This window comes from Balaenoptera acutorostrata, chromosome 17 (assembly GCF_949987535.1).
Source record: "Balaenoptera acutorostrata chromosome 17, mBalAcu1.1, whole genome shotgun sequence".
NCBI classification, from domain to species: domain Eukaryota; kingdom Metazoa; phylum Chordata; class Mammalia; order Artiodactyla; family Balaenopteridae; genus Balaenoptera; species Balaenoptera acutorostrata.
The window spans coordinates 701,151-726,512 of NC_080080.1; the positions used below are offsets into that span (position 1 = coordinate 701,151).

General features: G+C 51.6%; 2 protein-coding genes and 1 long non-coding RNA gene across 3 annotated transcripts in view; 1 reads left to right on the forward strand and 2 right to left on the reverse strand.

The window, feature by feature from the left end:
• SPATC1 (spermatogenesis and centriole associated 1) overlaps positions 1-4,244 on the reverse strand; it is a 19,706-nt gene extending 15,462 nt beyond the window's left edge. Inside the window, exon 1 of the mRNA XM_057531848.1 lies at positions 4,034-4,244. Within this exon, the coding sequence (XP_057387831.1) occupies positions 4,034-4,244 (211 nt within the window). The remainder of the gene's footprint in view (positions 1-4,033) is intronic.
• On the forward strand, positions 1,063-20,707 carry LOC130705509 (uncharacterized). The gene is made up of 5 exons (XR_009005776.1): positions 1,063-1,103; positions 2,009-2,156; positions 4,025-4,230; positions 12,094-12,358; positions 20,351-20,707. It is a non-coding gene; the product is annotated as an uncharacterized LOC130705509 (long non-coding RNA).
• LOC103001768 (HIG1 domain family member 1A, mitochondrial-like) lies at positions 18,894-19,145 on the reverse strand. The gene has a single exon (XM_057531881.1). The coding sequence runs from the start codon at positions 19,143-19,145 to the stop codon at positions 18,894-18,896; it is 252 nt and encodes an 83-aa protein (XP_057387864.1).
• Positions 20,708-25,362: the final 4,655 nt, after the last annotated feature.

The window sequence follows — 25,362 nt, forward strand, 5'->3', positions numbered from 1 at the left end:
ACGTACTTTACTACATACAGTATTAGAAACTTAAAAGAGAACTTAGATTCACTGCATCTATATGGGTTTTTTTTAGCTTTTTAAAATAATTAATTAATTATTTTTTTGGCTGCGTTGGGTCTTCGTTGCTGCGCGTGGGCTTCCGCTATTTGCAGTGAGTGGGGGCCACTCTTCCGTGTGGTGGCTTCTCTTGTGGAGCATGGACTCTAGGCGCGCGGGCTTCAGTAGTTGTGGCTCACAGGCTCTAGAGCGCAGGCTCAGTAGTTGTGGCGCACCGGCTTAGTTGCTCCGCGGCATGTGCGATCTTTCCGGACCAGGGCTCGAACCCGTGTACCCTGCATTGGCAGGCGGATTCTTAACCACTGCGCCACCAGGGAAGCCCTATATGTTTACTTTATGCATAAGAATTATTTGGGTCCAGGAAGGTTTGTTTGTTACATCAGACTATTGAAGCTAAAAAGAAAAGCAAATGTCTTAGATCTACAAATGCAGTTTACAATGTTTTAACCGTTTAAGTGAACTTGTGATTTCCTCCCGCCTGCTCCTCACAGGGGCAGCTCCATCCTTCCCGCCGAGGCCGAGGGCGGGACTCTGGAGGGGCCCCACTCTGGTCTCCCGCCCCTCGTCGCGTCGGTCAGGACGTGGCCGCCACACTGTCCTGCACTCGGCCGCGCCCTCGCGCCTTCTCCCTGGCCGGCCCTCGGGCTCCGGGCTGCAGAGCCTCCCCAGCGGTCCCTTCCGGGCCTGCCCACCGCCCGTGACCCCTCCGGCCTCGGAACCCTCCCTCCGCGAGGACGTCGGCCCCGCGAGGGACAGGCCGGGCCCACACCCGGGCAAGGGCGGCCCGGCCACCGAGACCCCCCGGTCCACGCGGGGACGAAGGCTAGGGACAGTCAATGTGGCGGGGGTCGAACCTGGCGGTCGGAGGAGGCGGGGCGCCAGGAAGGGCCCTGACGGGGCGGAGCCCGAGCGTAGGGGCGGGGCCAGAGTTGCGGCGCCGCTCAAGGGGCGGAGCTAGCGTAACGGGGCTGCCCTGAGGGGCGGGGCCTGAGGGTCTGGGCGGGAAGGTGTTGCTTAAGGCCGGGCTCGAGGAGGCGAGACGGGTGAGCAAAGGCCGCTAGAACCCAGGGTTCCAAGAGGTCTGGGGCGGCGGGAGGTGAGAAAGAGAGGGGGGATGGTGACAGGTACTGAGGAGGGGACTGGCCCTGAGGTGGGGGCGGGTTCTGAGGGGGGACAGAGGTCCCAAAAGGAAGGTGGGTCCTGAGGGGGGATGGGGTCCCCGGGGGGGTGCGTTCTGAGGGGGGAGCAGGGTCCTAAGAGGAAGGCAAGTCCTGAGGGAGGGCTGGGGTCCCACGAGGGATGGATCCAGGGGGCTTAGGGTCAGTCCCTGGGGCGGGGTGTAGGGTCCGGGGTGGGGGTTGGGACTTGGGGGAGGATGGGTCCTGAGGCGGGGACAGTTCCTGAGGGGAGGAAGGAGGCCCTGATGGGGTAACAGACCCTGGGGTAATGAAGGCTCTGGGACTGGGGGGAGGGGGAGGGAGGCGGTGAGGCGCAGGGCTGGCAAAAGCCCTTCGGAAAAGAGGAAGAAGGCTGCTCCCCGCCTGAGGAAGCTTCCACCAGCCTGCAGCCCCCAAGAGGAGACAGAGCGGGCAGCAGGGCTGGCGGCCTGGGAGGGGGGTGGGCTTCGGTGAGGAAGGAGGGGGCAGCGGGGGAGGGTGCCCAGCAGAAAGGGCAACAGAAGCCCTGCTGCCCACCTGCCCTGACAGCCTTTCCCAGCCTGGCCGCCTCTGCAGGGAGGAGCCAGCGTGGGGGGCGGTCCCTGTTTTAGTGGCTTGAGCCCTCAGCGCAGCCCTCCTTTCCTCTCTGCCCCAACGGCCCCGACTCCCCACGCATCTTCCGTCTGCGAGACTTCCCGGCACGGGCCGAGTGAGTCCCTGAGCCCTCAGGAACAGGAGGCCCTACAGCCCTAAGCCATCCTGGCTCCACCTGCCACCTGCCGTGTTCACAGGGCCAGCGCCTGAACCTCATGGCCTTTCTCCCCTGTGAAATGAATCCAGCCAACAGCCAATGTTTGCCGATTTCCTGCCGCGCAGGTCTCCCGCTCTGACCACAGAGGGGTGCCGTCTGCCATCACTGCCAGCCTCTCCAGATCTCTGGTACGCTGGCCTCTGTATTTTCTTCTCATGTGACAGCCCGGCTGGCATCCACTTCCTTCTTCGATGTGCCCAGGCTCTTGCTGACTGGCCCTTAGCTCCCCCTGCCTGCCTTCCCCATGTCGGTCCCCACCCCCGCCAGCCAAATGCTGCTGGAGACGGTTGGTGGCTGCTGCCTTCATGGTCCACACATGCCGGCTTCATTTGGGCCCGTTACACACCTCCCCGGTTCCCCTCTCAGTTCCTCCTGCCATCGTCACTCTATTTCAGACTTTCCCCATCTTTTTCTCTCCACCCTGACTCTCAGAGCATGACGTTTTCCCAGAGAAAACTGAAGCCATGGTTCTGGAGTTTTTTTAGCTTCCCACCTGGCATTCTCACTCACCCTTCCTTCCTCCTTCCTTTCCCAGACAGTGGAGGAGATGTTCTTCCTTCAGTCAAGGCAGCCTCTGCTCTATAAAGTATTCCTTTTCTCTTTCGTATCTTCCCTTTCCATAGAAATAAACTCAGGTCTCTGCCATCAGGAAAAGCAGCTCTGGATGCCAAGCCCCTCTCCAGCTAGTGCCCCCCTCCAAGCCCTACTTCATGAACGAAGTGTCAGCCATCTATTCTCTCCATTTTCTCACTCACTCTTCACCTCACTCCGCGGGCCTTTCCTACTTACAGTCGGGTTGAAGCTGCTCTAGCCAAGGTTACTAACGCCAGGTCATTAGCACTTTGCTTGCTCGACCTCTCAGGCAGCTTTTATTTTGCTGACACTCTGTCCCCTTCGAAGCTGCCTCGGCTTCTGTGACATTACACTTTTGAGGTGTCCCTTGTCTCTCTGAGTGCCCCTTTGCCAGCTTCTCTGCCTGTCTTGACTCAGGACTTGTCCCCAGTCTCTTCTCACTGTTCCTCTCTCTTTCCAGATCGTCTCACCCTTCCTGCGGCTTCAGTTATCAATGACTCTTCGATCTTTTCTCTCTAGCCCTGACCTCTCCTTTGAGCCTCAGGCTCATACCTCCACTGCCTCCTGGATGCTCCAGGTGGATGTCGTGAGAACGTCTTAGAGTCAGTTTGTCCAAAGTACAACTTGTTCTCTTCCTCCAAGACTGAATTTCCTTCTCCCAGGTTCACCCTGGCCAAGAGCACAAGTGGAGGCTTACATATGATATGTCAGTTAAAAGTTATCAGTCAAGCTAACGAACTGTTAAATTATGTTCTATCTGCTTACCTGACAAATAAACCTTTGTAACAACCTGGAAGGTCAGGTTTGATTTTAGGACTCTTGTACTCCCTGGCGTTCTGTGCCAGAATGTGGTGGCTTGGGGAGCGCTGGTCCCTGGCCAGCTTCTGTGTGAACGCCTCTAACTTCTTTGCCCACTCTTCTGTCTCACCCTGCCCCATACCTCCTCTCCAGCCCCAGGGCTGTCACACACTAATGATTTCAAACCTCAAGCTTCAGTCCTGGTTTCTCTCCTTGGTTTCTAGACTCCGGCGGTCAATTGCCTTCTGGCCACCTCTGAGTGGAGAGGGACGGGGCAGGGTGCTGAGGGGGGGATGGGGGGGAAGCTGAGGATGGGTGCCGTATTGGGTCCAGTGGGGCAGCACCTTTGGATTCCAGGGCTGGGAAATTCTCAGTCTGTGGAGCTGCTTGGAAGTTCACCTGAGGGGAGGCGTGCGTGGGTGGGCAGGGACTCCTGCCATCAGGTGAATGGGGCTGGTGCCTAGTTTTGTCCTTTTATCCTGGTTGTCCTATGTCCTCGCCCTCCCCTCACCCCGTGTTTGTTGCTATCTCCACCCTTCTCTCCACGATTTCCCGAGACCCCAGCACAGAGTCTCTCCTCTCGGGTGCAGCCTCACCCTTCCCTCCCCGCTTTTCTTGAACTCAGGCCTCTTGCAGTTACCCTGGTGTTGAGGAGGGCCGGTCACTGCCTCGCCCAGCCTGCTGCTGAACCCGCTGATGCCCAGGCCACCCGCCTGCATCTTGATTGCCGACTTGAGCTCGTGATTCTCCCGAATGAGCCACACCAGCTTCTTCAGTTCCTCGTTTTCCCGCACCAGCCTCTCGATCTGATGCCGAAGCCCCTCATAATTGGTGAGTAGAGACATGCCCCAGGGCAGCGGGAAGGGTGCGGCCCTCAGCAGGGCGCTGCACCTGGAGGCTGCCCAGGGCCCGGGGCCTCGCCTGGGCTGGAAGAGGGCACCAGAGTTTGCAAGTTGCAAGGCTGGCCCGTGGGCCTGGGTATTGTGAGGTCAGAGGCTGCACCTCCTCCAGGCCTCTCTGCTCTACCAGGCTCAGCTCTCCGTGCCTCCAGGCCTGAGCGCAGGCCCTGCTTCAGCCTGGAACATTCCCACCCCTTCTCTGTCCAGCCGGCTTTCCTCTGTGGAGCTTCGCAACCGCCGCCCTCTAGGCTTCCCCGCAGGCGTGTCCTCCATCACAGCACTTACCTGGCTCTGTGCAGTTAGCTCTCTAGCACTGTTTCACTCACTTCACATCCCGGGCAAGGATTGTGCGACTTGCCAGCATCCAGCAAAGGGCCGGGTGCCGTGTAGGTAGGTAACCAGTGAACATCTGCTGAATGAAGGGTCATCACCTGCCTTCCTGGAGAGGGTGCCCTTTCCTTGGGATCTTGGGCACACCTGGATTTAGCTGTCAGCCTTCTCCTGGGGACTAACATCTTGGACAGCGGGACACTGGGCTATGCCTTCTTCTGACCCCAGGTGCTCAGAGCCTTTCTCTGGCTGCTGGCCCAGGGGCTCCCTTGTCTAAGCAATAGGCTCCCTATAGCTTGGAGTTTCCATTTCTGATGACTCAGGTTCCCCTATTCCAAATTCCCCAGCGGTGCCCCCTCTGTGCCCACTATTCTCTGGCTTCTTGAATTTTCCTGACTGTAGTCCTTCAAGAACCCAAGACTGCATTCCTCATCAGGTTCCGAGAACTCATATCTCTGAGTCCTTATCGCACGCCCCCTTTTTAGAGCCGTCTACACAGAGAAATTCGCAGGCCTGACCTTGGGAGTTGAGTGAGGCCATGTCCTTGTGACCTCCACTGGCTCTGTGGGCATCTGCTCTTGAACAGGAGAGGGTGGTGACGTCCTGGTATAAGGCAGAGGGCACCCTCCTGGCAGGAGGGTGGGGGTGAGGATGGAGTCGAAGATCAGCCAGGGCTGGGGCCAGTCTGAGTCGAGCATTCTACCTGGACCTCACAATGGGGGGCCTGCCCTCACCTTCCTCTGACGCCCCAGACTGTAATCCTGGCTGAGTCACTCTGGCCCTGGGGACCAGGGCTGAGATTTCTTCAGTGGAGGAGATCCCCTCTCCACACCCTCTGCTCTTCATAGAACATCTCTGCTGGGTTTTCCTCCAGCATGTGAAAACAAGCTTGTTGCGGCCCTCTCAGTCCTCTTCCACTGTCCAGTCTTACCTCGCTGTTGGCCTCTCCTTGGGTTGATGCCCTCCTTGCCATCTGTGATGGTTACATTTTCTGTGTCAGCTTGGCTGGGCTATGGTGCTGCCCAGGCATTTGGTCAAACACTAGCGTAGCCATTGCTCTGAAGGTTGACTTTAAGTAAAGCAGATTATTCTCAGTCATGTGGGTGGTCTTCATACAATCATTTGAAAGCCTTAAGAATAGAAAACTGACGTTTTCCAGGGAAGAAGGAATTGTGCCTCAACGCTGTCCTAGAAATTCTGCCTGAGTTTCCAGTCTCCTGGTCTGCTCCACAGACTTCGGACGTGCTATTTCCCACAATTGTGTGAGCCAATTCCTTAAAATAAATCTCTTAATATACAGGAACGCTGACTGATACACCATCTGTATTTCCCATTGTACCAGTGCTGCTTTCCTCCAAAAATATATATATTGAGCACCAACCATATGGCAGGCGTTGTGCTAGGAATTGGGGGTTCTGTGCTGGGAACTGGGGGTTCAATCCTAGTCGTAATCAGGCATTGTCCCTGCCGTATCGGCCATATCAAGTACAGTGGGGAGCAGCCGTGAATCGAACAATCACACATAAAAGTCGAACTACCACCGTGACGAATGCTGTGCGTCGTGCCGGGAGAAGGTGCGGCGGGCAGGGTGGACCCAGTCAGCTCAGGGCAGCCTTCCCTGAGGAAGTGATGGCTGAGGTGACACGAAGGAGGAGTCTCTGGTGGGAGAAGAGCTGCCAGCCGGAAGAACAGCCCGTGCAGAGGCCCCAGGTGATGGCCCGTGTGATGGACCCGGGGGCGGGGCGCGGGGCGCGGAGGACAGAGGGCCCAGGTTGTGATGGGGCCTGGCGGCCGCAGGGCTCATACTAATCTTCATCCTAAAGGCCTTGGGAAGCCTTAAAGGAAGGGCTTTAAGAAGGGCGCGAATGGATTGGATGGATTGGAGAGAAAGAGCCGCTGAATGGAGCGCAGTAAGGAGGCCGCCACAGTCACGCAGCAAGCGGCGCGGGTGCCTTGGACGCAGTGGTGCCGAGGAGGTGGAGAGAAGTTCAGTGGGCACCCGGTGGCCTGGGCTTGGGCACGGGCGTCAGCAGGGACAGCCTCACAGCTGCTGGTGACCCCAGCCCAGCAGGAAGCAAGACCAAGTTTAGAGCAAAGACCCTGAGTCAGGTTTGGATGCGCTGCTGAGAGCGGGTGCCATGAAGCCTCTGAGGAGAGAGTTCAAGGAGGCCGTGGCTACCGCTCGGGTCCCCGGGGAGAGCCCGCTGCGTGGACTGGCAAGATACCACTTGGGGTCATCAGCTTCTAGACGGCAGATGAAGCCACAGCGGTGGGTGAGGTCACCAGGAACCAGTAGGTCACGAAAGACAATAGGCTTTAGGCCTCCTGGGCCTTGAAGAGCAGGACAAGCCTGCAGAGAACACAGGATGGAAATGCCACAGGGACACGATGAGGAGCCCGAGGGGGCTGGGCTGGCACAGCCACAGGCTGAGGGAAAAGAATGGCGCCGAGAGGCCAGATGACAGGAGGGCAAAGTGTGCATCGGCCTTAGGGACTTGGAAGTCGCTGGGGACTTAGGGAGGGCTGTTTGGCTGGAGCCATTTGGCCAATGCCGGGTTCCTGAGTGTGAGAAGTGAGTGGGAAGGTCACGAGGAGATGCGGGCACCACAGCTCCCAGGAGGAGGTGGTGCGGAGGGCGGGGTGCAGCGGAGGGCTCCCCAGCCCCTTCCAGCTCTGGAAGCCCGGGGCCGGGCCAGATGCTGTCCCCACTGCCTGGCTGCAGATCACTGTACCTCTGCTGCCACCAGCCTCTCCTCAGAAGACCCGGCTCCCCCAGGCGCTGAGCTGCAGCCTCCTGCCCTTTCCTTGTACTCACCCTCTTCAGGCTTCATTCGCTCTCTTTAATTTTCTCATCTTTTTTTTTTTTTTTTTTTTTGCTGTTATATCACATAGACAGTGTCCTTTGGTATCCAAATCTGTTAGGTTTGAGCTTGGGATTGAGAGTAGCAAAAATCTGGCGAGCAAGGGATTCATCCAAAAATTGACCCGCGTTAATTTGGATCATGTGTTTGGGGGCAAGAGTTTGGGGTGTGCACGCATGGGGCCACCCCTCGATGTCTTCTGTCCTGCTCTTCCGTCTGAGCTCCTGGCCAGTGTCACTGTGGAATGGTTCTCAGGTCCTGCTACAGGGAGGCCAGGGCTGCAGGAGTGACGGGAACCTCCACGCCTCTACTCTGGCTTTGCATTCCCCGCGGGCTCATCAGGGATTCACTGCAGACAGACCTTCAGTGTTTTCCCGCTTGCTTATGCTGAGTCAGACCCCCCCCGTCTGGTCTCGGGTCACTGGCTTTTGCACAGTTTGTCCCCATTCAGATTTGCCTCATTAGATTCAGCTCGGCGTGCCAACTTGGCAAGGCCTTCAGGGATCTTTGCTCCTGTCTTGGCTAGGGATTCTTTGTAGGTTTAGCAAACTTCGTTTTAAAGCCATCTTCTCAAGGCACTAAGTTGCTGAAGAACAGGGACCTTCAACCTGGAGCCCTCCGTCCACACCCCGTTTTACTTCCCATCCCCTCCTGAGGAGGGGCCAGTCTGCATGTGGCTAACGCACATTCTCGCAACACCGGCCCTGTGATCATTTCAGTCCTGTTTAACCTCAGGGTCTGCGGGCTCGCAGTCACATCCTGGTGCTGGCAAGGCGCTCCTGGGGGGCTTTGCCCAGTCTGCGCTCCCACGGAGTCGGCCAGCACCCTCCAGGCGCTGCTGTGACAGTCCCAGCACCCGCCACCCCAGGCGGATGTACAGTCACCTCCTCCTATGGGGGGGGCACCGAGACACAGCCATGCCAAGTGCCTGGGCTTTCCAGGTCCCCACAACTGGCCCATGCTTCCTGCGTCTTCCCGGCTGTCAAGGTTGGGGCTCGGGGCGGGCTGCCTGGTCTCTGGTCTGCTCTTCCTGCGTCCAGCCTCACCCTTTCTGCTGCAGCCTCTCTGCACAGCTGCCAAGGGGTCGTTCTGACCCACTGCTGGATCCAGGCTCCACTCAGAGGGAGGACTCAGGGTGGCGTCCCGGAGAGGACAAGGACCACAGCACACTCTGCATCCCAGAGCCCAGTACAGGCCCTGGCACACAGTAGGTGCTCAAGAAAAGTATCAGTCAGCGCATCTTTATTCAACCTTTTCTTCTCTTTTCTGAAAGAATTCCCACCATGAAGCTGGAGAAGACGCGTTGGCTAGCGGTAGAAACAGGCCAGGTGCTAGTTGGCCTTCTGAGTGTCTGAGGAGGACGTGCCTCTGGGTTTCTGAGGGGCCGGCTGTGCCCTCCCTGAGTCTGGAGGGCCGTGGGGAGGCAGCCGGCCCTGGGGGCAGCAGGGGCACCTGCTCACCTGCCTGGGGCCCTGCCAGCCAGAGTCGGGAAGAGCAGCCTCAGAGGAAAGACTGTCCAGGTCTCGGCTAGAGGCGGAATGTTCTAGGAGTGAGACCTTGGTCACCAACCCCGGGGCTCGTCCATCACCCCTCGTGAAGGGCTCGGGGACTAGAGGCCAGGGCAGAGGCCAGGAGGGCTCTGGCAGGCTCTGGAGCCTTGGCCACGTCTCCGTGTTGGTAGCAGGGCCCTCTCGGCTTTTTGAGAAGTGTTATCTGGAGGACAGCAAGGAGGAGGAGGGCTGGTCAGCCCGAGAGAGGGGAGGGGGCTAGGAGCCAGGGCTGCTGGGCATGTGTGGTTGGGGTTCAGGGCCCCAGGCTCCACAGACCCCACGTCAGACCCGTGTGCCCCCTACCCTGACCCTCAGTTGATTCCTGCTCCCACTTCACGCCCCAGCTTGGGAGACCCCCTCAGGGTTCCCCTTCAGCAGCATCAGAGGGGTCACGCGTCTGGTCTCCAGCTTTGCTGTGTGGGCCCGGGGCAGCCCGCATCCTCTGTGCCTCTGTTCCTTTGTCTGTCAAGTGGGGTAATAACGCTCCCTTCTTCTACTGTTGTTGTGAGGCTTAGATGAGGTAATGTGTGTAAAATAGCGAGGCAACGTCTGGCACAGAGGGAGAGCTAAATGCGTTTTCTCATCAGCCCAGAGATCTTGAAAGCCTGCCAGGCCCCGTTGCGGGGGACAGCAGGGAACAAACAAGGAACCTCTGCCCTCTCTGGCTCCATTTCTATGGCCAGGAGCTGCCCAGAGCAGGCTGGAAGCTGTTGGCGGGAACCCCAGGCTCCCCAGCCCCATTCCTTGACTGGAGGGTGTTCTCAAAGTCTGGGTCGGGGGCACAGAGGGGCGTGGAGGTGGGGGGGGCCTGAGATCTGATGGGCCCGAGCCAAGGACCGCCCTGCCAGCGAGGGCTAGGGTTAGGCCAGAGGACACGTGGCCCTCTGATGCCTCAGTCTCCCCCTCTTCCATGTGGGCTTGCGATGCGCTCTCGTGGCTTCTGTAAGGACCGTACGTTTGGTCGTTTGCTCCACGGCAGCCACCGACGCCATCTCTCCCTGGTGCAGGGAACACAGCAAAGGCCTGCTGCCTCGGAGCTGATGTCCCGGCGGGACCATGGGCAGTCGACAGAGAGAAGGATGACGAGGGTGGTGGTGATGCAGGCCGTGGGGAGGCGTAACGCGGGCAAAGGGCGAGCAAGCGGAGGTGAAGGCCTTCAGTACAGAGTGGTCGGAGGGCGTCCCTGACAAGGCGACACTTGGGAGGGGACTCGAGGCGGGGGCAGGACAAGAAATGAGGATGTTGAGGAGCAAGCCTTCTAGATAGAGGGCCAGCCAGTGCAAAGGCCCTGGGCACATGAGCAGGCCTGCCGCACTTTTGAAGACCATCCAGGAGGCCTATGAGATGGAGGGGAATGAGCCGCAGAGAGAGAGGTGGCAACCGAGTCAGAGAGGCAGAGGGCGGTGTGTGGAGGTCACACAGGGGTTTGGATTTTACCCCCGGTGGGACGTTAAGGCTCGGAGGCTTTGGAGTGAAGGGAGGAGCTTTAACCACCCGTTCACGTGATTGCATGACCTGTGACCCCAGGGCTGCAGGACTCTCGTCTCTGTTGGGTCCTCGAGTCCACTCCCAGCGCTTCACGGGCTCTGGGTGAACCCCGCAGGGCAAGTGCATGGGCCCCGCCTGGCCCTGCCACTGCCCCTGCTCCTCGGCTCCAGGTAGGGTCCAGACGTCCCTGCCGGCCCCCTCCCCTCCGCACCTGCAGCTCCTCAAAGCGCACGCCGACTTCACGCCTGATGATGCCGGCCCTTCCACTGCACGCTTCCCTGGTCCTCACACGTCTCCCATGAGCCGGGCGCTCTGCCATCCCGCCTGCCACACCAGCCTGCCCACCCCCCGGCTCCGGCTCCCGGTGCCTCTGTGTCAGACCCTTGCCGGCGCTGCGGCCAAGGGCAGACCTGCCTTCCCAGCTCTCAGCGCAGCCCAATCCGAATAGAACCTTCACGAGGGATTTTCATCAGGAATCTCTGTGCACACAGAGGGAAGTGGCAGGGGACAGAGGGGCCTGGTTTTAGGCCTGAATCTGGAGAGCGGTGGGAGAGGGACTGTGAGGTCACGGCAGGCTGGGCTGTGTCATCTGGGGAGTGGGTTTGTCTTGAAGGTCAGATGACCCTGAGGGTGAGAGCTGAGGTCCGGTAGGGGCCTGCACGTGGCGCTCAGCACCTGATTGTAGTGACAGACTTCCGACACTTGGGGTCCCATCTGCCCACGCTCAGGGCTGGCAGAGGGAGAGCTGCTAGAAGGGGAGCAGCTCAAGGCCAACAGGCACACGCTAGGTTGGCCTGATAAGGTCACCAAGACCGGGGGTGTCAGATATTGGGATTGGCACAGGATTAGAGCCCAACCTGGGGGCATTGGCCACCCCCATCAGCAGCCACTCAGGCCTTCCTGCCCTTGGCCCTGAGGCCGCCCCGGTCCCCATGCCTGCAAGTGAGCCCTGGGTGGGGCTCTGGGCTCCGGTTGGATCAGGGGGGCAGAGTTGCCCCCACTTCTTCCTGTGACATACTTGGCCAGCCTTTTCTGCCTGGTCCTAGGAAAGTGTCTCTTGTCTCCTCCCTTCTTCAGCAGATCAGAAGTAAAGACGTTCCCCAACCCAGTCTCCTTAGAATCTGCCGTTTGTGCCCTGGGTTTGTGACCCGAGGACTCTCTAGAGCTAAGCTCATTTGCTTGCTGGTGCTGATGGACACCTGCTTGGGCTGACCAACGCTTAGACTCCCCGTGACGATCCTCTCTTTCTAGTGTCTTGCACCACAGTGCTTAGGCTGACGTCCCGCAGGTGGGAGACTCTGACCCCAGAAGCCCTCTTCGGCCAGTCTGGGTCCTTGAGCCCCAGCTTGAGGAATTTCGTGCTACAATTTATGACGTAGATGAGTACGCTTCTCTGGTGCGGTCTCTTAATTTGTCGTGTTACTGAAAACTCTGGTTATAGGAGGGAATCCGAAAAAAATACAGTTTGCTAAAATGCTTGTTTTGAAAATGTGAATTTGTTTCAACATGGTTGATATATTTAGGAACAATTTGAACATAAGGCAAATTCCGTTTGTTTACTTGCAGTTTTGTTTATGAGAAATGGGTGAAAACAGAAAGCAAAAACCGCACCCAGATGAATGGACCACAACAACATAGGACCGTGCAAAGCGCACACACCTCGGACACCTGCCAGCACCGCAGCTCGCTGCACCTCCCTGTGCTGAGCCACGCCTCGCCACATCCGTGTCCCAACCTCCCATCCGCTTTCAGGCGACTCGCTTCACAGTAACCCACAAGCCACGGCCCTTCCCCCGCCACTTCTATAAACTGGCTTCAGGTCTTCTTCAAGGTAAATGCCATATTTATTGTAGTATTTTTGGTGTTTCTTAACCATGTAACATATGTAACACTGTGCTATCGCTTTTATTAGGTTGTTGAGACTTCTTAAATGTTTCACTGGTGCCGTTTTGAGTACTGTGCCTCTAGCCTCATTTTCCTCGAAAGCCTTGTGGCTTTCCTAGTGCTGCTCGGACACACCTGAGCTGCCGCTGGACTCTGGTAGTTACTGAACCTCCGAGAGCCACGGGCTCCTCATCGGTGAAGCCTCCCGAATGTTCATGTGTCCATTCGGCACCCGAGGACTCGGGCACGTCTGTCTGTGTGCAGATGCATGCCAAGCTCTGGGCACGTGGTGTGGACGAGACCGGGGGTGCTGCTCTAGCAGAGACGCATCGAGCAAGGGCCACAGAGGCATCAGAGCAGGTGGTGGGATGGGGGATGGGTGGCCAGGGAGGACTACAGGGCCTCTGAGGGGACATCGTGGCTGAGAGCTGGGATGAGGGGCAGAGCAAAGGTCCTGAGGCAGGAACCGGCGGGCCACGTGGAAGAAGAGCCAGAAGACTGGGGGGCAGGACAGCGTGAACCAGGGGAGGGGGCCGGTGGCACGCATGGGGCCTGTACACGGGATGTAGGCAGAGCAGGTGACTGGGGAGCCATGTGACAGGAGGTGTGTAAGCTCATACCCACCGCTCTCTAGGCGTCAGCCGCTGTTTGACCCTGTGCTGAGAGCAGGGTGAGGCGGAGAGCCAGGACTGGGGAGAGTGGAGGACAGGCTGGTAGCAGGGCTGCTTGGTCACGCCGAGGTCCATGAAGTGTCCCTGGGAGGACACCAGGCCACCTTGCCCTGTGACTGTCCTCCAACCTCGGACTGCCTCAGGATGGGCTGGGAAAGGCCCGTCAGAGGGGGCTGAGCCAGGGTGCGAAGTGGTGGGACAAGTGGCGTGGAGCAGGCCCTGTGCACCTGGGGGAGGGAGGGCAGACAGGCCTAGGAGGCGGGAGGGAAGCAGGGTGGGGTGGGAGGGGTGAAGGGCTTGAGGGCTTGCCAGTTTGCACCTGGCCGGACAGGAGGAGCAGGGTGAGAGGTGTGTGGCCGGGATGCAGTGGTGGGACGGTCAGTGCCCCAAACGGTGAGGTCCCTAAGTGGGAGGCTGGTCTGGTCCATTCCCAGAGCACCCGGGCTGCGGGGAGCCTCAGTGGGCCTTGGTTTGGGAGCCTGCCGTCAGGAGGTGAGCTCACTGTTGGGGGAGGAGGGTGAAATCCTGCGGGGAAGTGAGCATGCAGTGCCGCAGGCTCCGGCACTCAGCGGCTGAGAAGCAGGGCAGGGCTGGGGAGGGCTGGGTGACTGCTGCCGGCAGCACGGAAGTGGGGAGAATGAAGGAAAAGAAGGGTTAGCGGAGACTCGGTGAGTGGGACCTTCCAAGAAGCACGTTGAAGGGCCTGCGCCCGCAGAAGTGGCAACGGATGACAGACAGACACTTGGAGACGATGTCAGAAATGGCAAATTCAGAGGGAAGTGAGAGCAGGGCACAGTCAGCGGGGAGGTGTCTCGCCCACCGACACAGTGCGGGGGATGGAGTGCACTTCCGGGTGGCCCGGACGCTCCCCGAGGCCCCTCGAGGGAACCACCCATGGGAGGGCTAATCCTTTTTCTTCCTGCGTCACCTGCGCCTCGAGGGAGCCCTCCCATTCCCACATTACCTCCACGTTGGACTCGGGCAGTGCTGTGTGCTCTTTGACACACAAGGCGATTCAACAGGGACTAGATTTATTGGGCACCAGTTGTGTGCCATGCACCGTGCTGGGTCTCCAGGTGGCCATGGCGGCACCACAGCATTACAGAGAATTACAGTAAGTGGGGCACACAGATCGACAAACAGACAGCGACCACACAGTGGGCGAGGGCTTTGCTGGGGAAGCCGAGGCAAAGGGCATCTAGCCCTGGCTGGGGGTCAGGGGCGCGTCCCAGGGGAATGACTTCTGAAGATCTAACCCCTGGAAGGAGCCAGCCAGGTTAGAGGAATGTCCAGTGGGGACAGGGAGGGGAAGGTGCAAAGACCCGGAGTCGAGGGAGTTTGGGGCAGCTGAAGTGTACAGAGCAGGGACAAGAGAGGGGGAAGCCAGGCAATCATCAGGGCCCTGAGGCCCCATCAGAGAGCCTGGACTTTATCCTGGGTGCTGGGTGGTGGGTGGAGGGGCGGGCAGTGGTTGTCACCCAAGGGGGCTGTCCATTTGGAAGTGCGTGTGGGCTTTCTCGTGTCACACGGACGGTGGGGTGTCAGTACCAAAAATGCTAAGCTCTCCTGTGCTGCGCAGGGCAGTCCAGCACCACATTTTTTCTGCCCAAACGCAGGAGTGTCTCTATGAGAAACACTGCGTCTTCAATGGGCAGCCAACAAAGAGTATTTTAGTTTCCAAACGTACATTTTTAATCTTGTTGTTAATTTAAAATTTTGTTACCTTGTGGTCAGAGAACAAATTTGTTACAATATTGTTCCATGTAGCTGCCATTCTTTCATTTCGACTGTTGGACACTCTTCCCTTCTGTGCATGTACCACAGTTTATACATCCATAATCTTGTCTGTGGACGTCTGGGTTGCTTACAGGTTTTCGCTAATATGAACAAAGACACTGTGAACATTCTTATACATGTCTCCAGGCATACAAGTGCAAAAATTTATGTTGGGCATACCTAGGAGTAGAATTCTGGGTTGTAGAAATGTAAGTTTCCAACTTCACAAGATAATGTCAAATTGATTTGCTAATTGACTTGCTCACCAGCAAAGCGTCAAGTGATCCTGTTGCTATATATCTTCTCCAACACTTGATATTGTCAGAATTCTTGATTTTTTTCCCATTGGATGGATATTAGCTGGTATCTCATTGTAGTCTTGATTTCATTCAGCCAGTGCCAGCCACTGCTTTAGGACTAGACTTGCATCCCCTTGATAATTTATAAATTCATTTAATTTATTTTTGGCTGCGTTGGGTCTTCGTTGCTGTGCGCGGGCTTTCTCTAGTTGCAGCGAGCGGGGGCTACTCTTCGTTGCAGGGCGCCAGCTTCTCATTGCGGTGGCTTCTCTTGTTGCGGAGCACGGGCTCTAGGCGCGCGGGCTTCAGTAGTTGTGGCGCACGGGCCCAGTTGTTCCGCGGTCAGTGGGATCTTCCCGGACCAGGGCTCGAACCCGTGTCCCCTGCATTGGCAGGCGGACTCTCAACCACTGCACCACTGGGGAATCCCCCCTTGATAATTTATGAGGTTAACAGGTCATCCGTCATACGTTTCACGGCCATTTGTCTTACTCTTCCGTGAGATACACACTGCAGTGTCCATCGGGGGATCTTCTTAGTCTACTAAACACCCAGCCCCATCTGTAAGATGACCAAGGGCCACCCTTGGCAACCATCTGCTGAGACGTGCAGGAAATACAGCTGGCCAGCAGGGGAGCTACATCTTCTTTTTCTGAAGGAATCATGGAGTGATTTATATAGCCATCAAGGCTACATCTTTGGACCCACAGGTGACAGCCCACACGCAAGGGGATGAGATTCACGCTGGGCAGGGCTTCCAAACCTTACGCCTCACAGGAACCATACATCTTGCGACAATTGCATAGGTGTAGCTTCCAGGGTCTCCACAAGAGACATGCTCTGCTTCAAGAATCACTGTCCTCCAGGAAGCTCAGAGTTATGGCTTCTCTCATGCATTCACAGTTCATTTCTAGTTCCTCCCTGCCCACATGCATCTTCCAATAGGGGTGATTGTTACCATACGCAGTGTTGCCTAGTTCACTCGTTGACACTCTACCTTTATCTGGTTACCAGGGAAACATAGCTAGAGAATTAACCAAAGGGCAAATTCTCAAGCAGAAGAGGAAGGGGTTTTGTTATACTTTTGCCTACATTCATTAAAAAATTCAACTTTATCAAGGTGTAATTCTCATGCAATAAAATGTACCCATTTTAAGCAAACAATCTGATGAGTTTTGATGAACCTGTATACCATGTGAGCACCACTGCAGCAAGGTATAGAATTTTTCTATTACCCCGAAGTTTCCCTGTGCCTCTTCCTAGCAATTCCCACCTCCCATCCCTGGTCCTAATAGATTAGTCTTCTCTGGAGTAGTAATCATACAGTATATATTCTTTTGTGTTTGCTTTCATTTGTTCGGCATGGTGTTTTTGAGATCTGCCCTTGTAGTTGTGTGTATTACTAGTTTGTTCCTTTTTTATGGCTAAGTAGTATTCTGTTACATGACTATCACAATTAGTTTATTCCTTCACCCGTCGATGGACATTTCAGTCATTCCCATTTTTGGTTATTATGAATAAAGCTGCTATGAACACTTGCGTATAAATCTTTGTTAAAAATCTAGGAGTAGAACTGCTAGGCCATATAGTAAATATGTATTATAAACTGCCAGATTGTTTTCCAAAGTGGTTATACCATTTCACTTTTTCACCAGCAGTAAATGAGAGTTCCAGTTGCTCTACATCCTTGCCAGTATGTTAATATAAATCTTTAAATTTTAGCTATTCTAGTGAATGTAGAGTGGTATCTCATTGTGGTTTTAATTTGCATGTCCTTGATGGCTAATGATTTTGAAAATAATTCATGTGCTTACTGGCCATTTGTATATCTTCTTTTATGAGGTTCCTGAAATCTTTTGCCCATTTTAAAAACTTAGGTTGTGTGTCTTCTAATTATGAAGTTGTAAAAGCACTTGTATGTCTGGATACAAATCCTTTGCCAAATATATGTATTGCAAATATTTTCTCCAAGTTGTGGCTTGTCTTTTCATTTCCTTTTTATTTATTTATTTACTTATTTATTTGGTTGCGTTGGGTCTTAGTTGCAGCAAGCGGGCTCCTTATTTGGGGTTTGAGGGCTCCTTAGTTGTGGCAGACGGGCTCCTTAGTTGCAGCATGCATGTGGGATCTAGTTCCCAGACCAGCGATCGAACCTGGGCCCCCTGCATTGGGAGTGTGGAGTCTTAACCACTGCGCCACCAGGGCATTTCCTTTTGAAGAGCAAAAGGTTTTAAGTTTATCGAAAAAAATTTGTTAAATGGTCTGTGCTTTTTGTGTCCTATCTAAGAAATCTGCCTGCTCTAGGGCCATGAAGATATTCACCTACATTTTCATCTAGAAGTTTTTGTAATTTTAGTTTTTACGTTTAGGTCTATGATCCATTTCAAGTTAATTTTTGTGTATGACATGAGGTAAGGGTTGAGGTTGTTTTTCTTTAATATTGATATCTAATTTTTCCATTACCATTTTATTAAAAAATTATTTATTTATTTATTATTTTTGGCTGTGTTGGGTCTTCGTTTCTGTGCGAGGGCTTTCTCTAGTTGCGGCGAGTGGGGGCCACTCTTCATCACGGTGTGTGTGCCTCTCACTGTCGCGGCCTCTCTTGTTGCGGAGCACAGGCTCCAGACGTGCAGGCTCAGTAGTTGTGGCTCACGGGTCCAGTTGCTCCGCGGCATGTGGGATCTTCCCAGACCAGGGCTCAAACCCATGTCCCCTGCATTGGCAGGCAGATTCTCAACCACTGAGCCACCAGGGAAGCTGCCCATTACCATTTTTAAAAGAAATATGTGTAGGTCTATTTCTGGATTCTCTATTCTGTTCCACTGATCTACATGTCCCTCCTTAGGACAGTATCACACTGTCTTGATTATTACAGCCTTAGAGTAAATTTTGAAATCAGGTCTTCCAACTTTTTTCTTCTTTTTCAAAATTCTTTTGGCTTTTCTAATTCTTCTGTATTTCCATATAAATTTTTTTAAAAGGATTTTTCATTTACCTTTGCATTAGCACTTAAAATACACAGGTCTATTTCAAAATGCCATTTAAAAATTATTCTGATATAACAGCAGCAAACTATAATTCTGCAATTACAAAAGAGCTAAATGGGGATCTACAGTTAAGTTATTCTCATGTTTACAACTATGATTCTAAAACAGATACTACTTCAAAGCAGCTGTTACCAGCTCTTTAGGTTTGGTTTAAAAACACACACATAGTTGCCGGGAGGTTTATAATGTTGTATTCCGTGCACTATTCTGAAAGGGTTCTTCAAGAGCCAAGCAGACCTTAAAAACAGTACTCAGTCCACAAGGCAGTCAGAAAGAGTTAAATTAACTGGGGTAAATAGGATTCCTACATTACATCAAAAGCATATGATATTCTGCAGCAACTGGGAGCATTTTCAGGTTTGGCATGTTGTCCTCTTTACAACTAATTTTATCAGAAGAGTTTAAGAAGGTGGACATTGTACTACTATCAAGTGCATTTAAAAGTGACATGTTTTTGTGCTAATCTGACTCCCCTGAATGACCTAGCTAGTGAACTAGTCACTAGGCAAATCAAGCCTGCAAGAAAGGAAGCCAATATTCAAATTACCATGTTATTGTCCGACCCACAGAATTTATTTTCAACATAAACACATAACCTCAATATGAGATGTCTAACTAAAGCAAGCACCACCAAGACCAAGACAGCGTCTCCTCTTCTAAGGTTTAGGTTTTGCCCAGAATTCTTGCTACATGGAATAGCCCATACCAAGAGTCATTGCTCCCACAACAAAGCCTTGGGCCGCCACGCGCATGTGGATCAGGTGAACAGACATTTTAGTATCGCCCCTGCTCTTCCATTTATGTAATCCATATGCAACGATTGCTGCAAAACCTGCCGTTCCAATGGGGACAAATGGTGCCTCTCTAGCTTTTCGGATAAGTTTAGATCCCTGATCTTCATCATATGAAGAAAGAGAAACATCTGTGTCACTTGACATAGTGATTGAAGAATAGACAACTGCATGACGTCGCAGGCTCCAACCAGCTTCTCTCCATATAAATTTAAGGTGTTTGTCAATGTCTACGATAAAGCCTGCTAGGATTTTGACTGGGATTGTGTTGAACTTCTAGATCAATTTGTAAAGAATTGCCATCACTATTGAGTCTGAGGCACGAATTTGGTACATCCCTCTATTTATTTAGGTCTTTTAAAATTTCTCTCAGAAGTGTTTTGTAGTTTTCAGTAGACAGGCATTGTACATATTTGTTAAGTTTATCACTGTGAAGAAAAGAGTTAACACAGCAGGCCTGAGACTGCTGTCCTTAGAAAGGTCTGCTTGGAACAGAGGCAGGAGTGGCAGCTGCCCCCTCTCCCCTGGGTATGCAACCCTTAGAGATTGCCTCAGAGCCCCCTCCCAGCCAGCGGGGAGATGGACCCCTCCCTTGCTCAGTGCCTCCTGGGTGGGGCCCCTCACCCCAGGGGGTCTATATATACATTTGGTGAGCCCACCCCTCCCTTGTTGCATGCATGCTATACTCTAGAGCCAAAGTATAGCCCCTCCCCCTGTAGCCTCTGCCCTGCCTCCCCCTGCTGGGGTGGTGAGGGGATGACTGAAGTGTCCTCCTAGGTGGATTTTGTGGAGGTGGGAACCGGGGCATTGAGACTCTAAAGCAGTAGACAATTCCCAGATACCATCAGTAGATTTGGAACTGCATTTATTTTTAATTTTATATGCATATATTTTAGGGCTGTAGATTTACTTTCCTAATTTGTTTTCCATAGCTTATTCCTGAGCACAAAATGATAGTAATCGATTTATACATCACCTTTTTGACTTTTCAAAGCCCTTTTACAACTATCGGCATTTTCCTCACCCCGGCCTTTGCCGGTAGCGTTATCTTTTCTGAGAGACCAGAGGCCGAGAGAGTTCGAGTGTGAGCTAGGACTAGAGAAACTTGGACCTCCCACGCAAGGCTGGGAGGCAGAAGTTTGGCTGAATGAGTGTTAGTTCCACACGGGGCGGGTGGGCGGGCGGGACACTTAAAACCTGCAGTTACTGAATCCCTTCTCCAGGCGGGTCCTGCCGCAGCTACAGGGGTGCCGGCCCTGCTCTGTCCTTAGGCCTTGTGGATAAGGGAGCGTGGACTATCGAAATCCTCACGTCCTTTTTTTTCTTTTCTTTTTGTTTGGATGTTTTCACAGGTCTCACTTATACCAAAGGGAAAGAATCTTCATTAAAGTCCGTATTTCTTCAAAAAAAAAAAGAAAAGTCTGCTTGGCCTTGGTTGTCATCTGGACATTTGACTTCGGGAGAGTTCCCATAATTCTCAGAACTGATAAACTGATAAGAATGGCTCACTGTGCCTAAACTGTTGGTTCAAACAACGTGGCTTATGCTGAGCTTCCGAGTTCCTTCTGAGAGTCTGGAATTTTGGTACCTGCTAGGCAGAGGGTGCCTGTATGATCAGCCCCCTATGAGAACCTTGGGTGCTGAGTCTCTAATAATCTTCCTTGACAGACAACATTGCACGTGTGTGGCCCCAACTCATTGCTCAAGGAATTAAGTTCGTCCTGTGTGACTCCACAGGGAAAAGACTCTTGAAAGCTTGTGCCGGGTTGCCTTCACATTTTGCCCCACATCTATTTTCTGTGCTGATCTTGCTTTATATCCTTTCTCTGTAATAAATCGTAGCTGTAAGCAGGAGTATATGCTGAATCCCCTGAATTGTCAAACCTGGGAGTGGTCTTAGGGAGCCTCTGCCATAATCCCTAAGCATTTAAAAAAATTTATTTATTTATTTATTTTTATTTTGGGCTGTGTTGGGTCTTCATTGCTGCGCACGGGCTTTCTCTAGTTGCAGTGAGCGGGGGCTACTCTTCATTGCGGTGCACAGGCTTCTCATTGCAGTGGCTTCTCTTGTTGCGGCTTCTAGGCGCGCAGACTTCAGTAGTTGTGGCACATGAGCTCAGTAGTAGTTGTGGCTTGCGGCTTCTAGAGCACAGGCTCAGTAGTTGTGGCGCACGGGCTTAGTTCCTCCGCGGCATGTGAGATCTTCCTGGGCCAGGGCTCGAACCCATGTGCCCCGCATTGGCAGGCGGATTCTTAACCACTGTGCCACCAGGGAAGCCCTATTTATCCATTCTAAATGTAATAGTTTGCATCTACCAACCCCAAACTCCCAGCCTATCCCTCCCCCCACCACCACTTGGCAACCACAAGTCTGTCCTCTATGTCTGTGAGTCTGTTTCTGTTTTGTAGATAAGTTCATTTGTGTCATATTTTAGATTCCACATATAAGTGATATCATATGGTATTTGTCGTTCTCTGTCTGACTTCACTTAGAATGATAATCTCTAGGTCCACCCATGTTGCTACAAATGACATTATTTCATTCTTTTTTATGGCTGAGTGATATTCCACTGTATAAGTGTATCACATCTTCTTTATCCATTCATCTGTCAGTGGACACAGGTTGCTTCCATGTCTTGGCTATTGTGAATAGTGCTGCTATGAATGTTGGGGTGCACGTATCTTTTCGAATTAGAGTTTTCTCTGGATATATGCCCAAGAGTGGGATTGCTGGATCGTATGATAACTCTGTTTTTAGTTTTTTAAGGAACTTCCCGTACTGTTTTCCATAGTCACTGCACCAATTTACAGTCCCATCAACAGTGTAGGAAGGTTCTCTATTCTCCACACCCTTTCCAGCATTTATTATTTGTAGACTTTTTAATGATGGCCATTCTGACTGGTGTGAGATGATACCTCACTGTAGTTTTGATTTGCATTTCTCTAATAATTAGCAATGTTGAGCATCTTTTCCTGTGCCTACTGGCCATCTATATGTCTTCTTTTTTGTTAAGTGGTTTTTTTTTTTAGAAATTTATTTATTTTTTATTTATTTATTTTTGGCTGCGTTGGGTCTTTGTTGCTGTGTGTAGGCTGTCTCTAGTTGTGGCGAGCGGGGGCTACTCTTCTCTGGGGTGTGCGGGCTTCTCACTGTGGTGGCTTCTCTTGTTGTGGAGCACGGGCTTTAGGCGCATGGGCTTCAGTAGTTGTGGCATGCCAGCTCAGTAGTTGTGGCTCAAGGGCTCTAGAGCACAGGCTCAGTAGTTGTGGCGCACAGGCTTAGCTGCTCCTCGGCATGTGGGATCTTCCTGGACCAGGGCTCAAACCCATGTCCCCTGCACTGGCAGGTGGATTCTTAATCACTGCACCACCAGGGAAGCCCCCTATATGTCCTCTTTGGATAAATGTCTGTTTAGATCTTCTGCCCATTTTTTGACCGGATTGTTTGAGTTGTATGAGCTGTTTGTATATTTTGGAAGTTAAGCCCTTGTCGGTCGCATCATTTGCAAATGTTTTCTCCCGTGCCGTAGGTTGTCTTTTTGTTTTGTTTATGGTTTCCTATGCTGTGCAGAAGCTTATAAGTTTGATTAGGTCCCATTTGTTTATTTTTGCTTTTATTTATTTGGCCTTGGGAGACTGACCTAAGAAAACATTACTATGATTTATGTCAGAGAACGTTTTGCCTATGTTCTCTTCTAGGAGTTTTATGGCGTCATGTCTTATATTTAAGTCTTTAAGCCATTTTGAGTTTATTTTTGTGTATGGTGTGAAGGACTGTTCTAACTTCATTGATTTACATACAGCTGTCCAGCTCTCCCAGCACCACTTGCTGAAGAGACTGTCTTTTTCCCATTGTATATTCTTGCCTCCTTTCTCTAAGATTAATTGACTGTAGGTGTGTGTGTTTCTTTCTGGGCTGTCTATTCTGTTCCATTGATCCATACATCTGTTTTTGTCCCAATACCACTCTGTTTTGATCACTGTTGCTTTGTAGTATGGTCTGAAGTCTGGGAGGCTTATGCCTCCTGCTTTGTTCTTTTTCCTCAGGATTGCTTTGGCAATTCTGGGTCTTTTATGGTTCCATATAAATTTTAGGATTGTTTTTTCTAGTTCTGTGAAAAATGTCATGGGTAATTTGATAGGGATCACATTAAATCTGTAGATTGCTTTGAGTAGTATGGCCATTTTAACAATATTAATTCTTCCAGTCCAAGAACATGGGATATCTTCCCATTTCTTTGAATCATCTTCAGTTTCCTTTATCAGTGATTTATAGTTCTCAGCATATAAGTCTTTTGCATCCTTGGTCAGGTTTATTCCTAAGTTTTTTTTTTTTTTTTATGGGATTTTTAAAGTGATTGCTTTTTTACTTTCTCTTTCTGATATTTCATTGTTAGTATAAGGAATACAATAGATTTCTGTATGTTAATCTTGTATCCTGCTACCTTGCTGAATTTGTTTATCAGTTCTAGTAGTTTTTGCGTGGAGTCTTTAGGGTTTTCTATATATAGTGTCATGTCATCTGCATATAATGACAATTTTACCTCTTCCCTTCCAATTTGGATACCTTTTATTTCTTTTTCTTGTCTGATTGCTGTTGCTATGACTTCTAATACTATGTTGAATAGAAGTGGTGAGAGTGGGCATCCTTGTCTTGTTCCAGATTTTGGCAGGAAGGCTTTCAGCTTTTCGCCATTGAGTATTATGTTGGCTGTGGGTTTGTCATAAATAGCTTTTATTATGTTGAGATATGTTCCCTGTACAGTAAGTCTCCTACATACAAACCTTCAAGTTGTGAACTTTCAAAGATGCGAACGTGCATTCACATGTCCAGTCGCGTAAGTTAGTTCACATGTTTGGCATACTTTGTCATGCGTGTGCATCCTCTACAAATGGTTGTGCTTTTGTGCACTTTACTGTACAGTACTGTATAAATTATAGTAGTACAGTAGCTTTATTTCAAGCCCAGGATGTCTGGAAGCAACCGTAAAAACGACGGTGTGTAGCTGGTACTGCTATGAAGTGCCAAGCGATAACGATGGAAACAAAAGTGAAAATAATTGAGAGGGTGGAGTGACAAGAGGAAGAAGAAGTAACTGAAGAACCAAAGAGATTCACAATGCAGGAAATGGCAAGGGCATTTTCTTTATTTGAGGAGACACTGTTAGTTTTTGAGGCACAGGACCCGAACGTAGAATGGTACACGAAGGTTGTAGCAGCCGTTCAGAATGCAATCCAGTGCTACCGTGTCATCTATGATGAGAAAAAAAGAGCTGGATCACTGGATCGTTTTTTCAAGAGGGTAGATAGAATTGAATCCAGCAAGGAACCAGAGCCTGTGCCATCAATGTCAGGTGTGAGTGAAATTGCAGCTTGCCTTCCATCTCCTATTGCTGACGATCCTTCGGCTCTACCATCTCCCACCTCCTCTCCCTCCTCCAGTCAGTAACTCTTCTTGCCTGTTCACTTGATGCCAGCCCCTGTATGCCAGCTGTTGTACTGTACTACTGTACTTTTCAAGGTACTGTACTGTAAGATTAAAAATGTTTTCTTTATTTTTTGTTTGTTTTTTAATGTATTATTTGTGTGAAAAGTATTATAAACCTATTACAGTACAGTACTATATAGCCAATTGTGTTAGTTGGGTACCTAGGCTAACTTTGTTGGACTTACAAACAAATTGGACTTAAGAAGGCGCTCTCGGAATGGAACTCGTTCGTATGTAGGAGACTTACTGTGTACCCACTTTGGTAAGAGTTTCTACCATTAATCGATGTTGAATTCTATCAGAAGCTTTTTCTGCATCTATTGAGATGATCATGTGGTTTTTGTCTTTTCTTTTGTTGATGTGGTGTATCACATTGATTGATTTGCGTATGTTGAACCATCCTTGTGACCCTGGGATGAATCCATCTTGATCGTGGTGTATGATCTTCTTTATGTGTTGTTGGATTCAGTTTGCTAATATTTTGTTGAGAATTTTTGCATCTATATTCATCAAAGATATTGGCCTATAATTTTGGTAATGTCTTTGGTTTTAGTATCAGGGTGATGGTGGCTTCACAGAATGACTTTGGGAATGTTCCTTCCTCTTCAATCTTTTGGAATAGTTTGAGAAAGATAGGTATAAGTTCTTCTTTGTATGTTTGGTAGAATTCCCCAGTGAACCATGTGGTCCTGGACTTTTATTCGCAGGGAGTTTTTTGTTTCTTGGTTTTTTTAAATTACAGATTCTATTTCACTTCTAGTGATTGGTCTGTTCAAATGATCTATTTCTTCTTGATTCAGTTTTCATGGGATGTATGCTCCTAGAAACTTGTTCATTTCTTCTAGGTTGTCCAATTTGTTGGCATATAATTGCTTA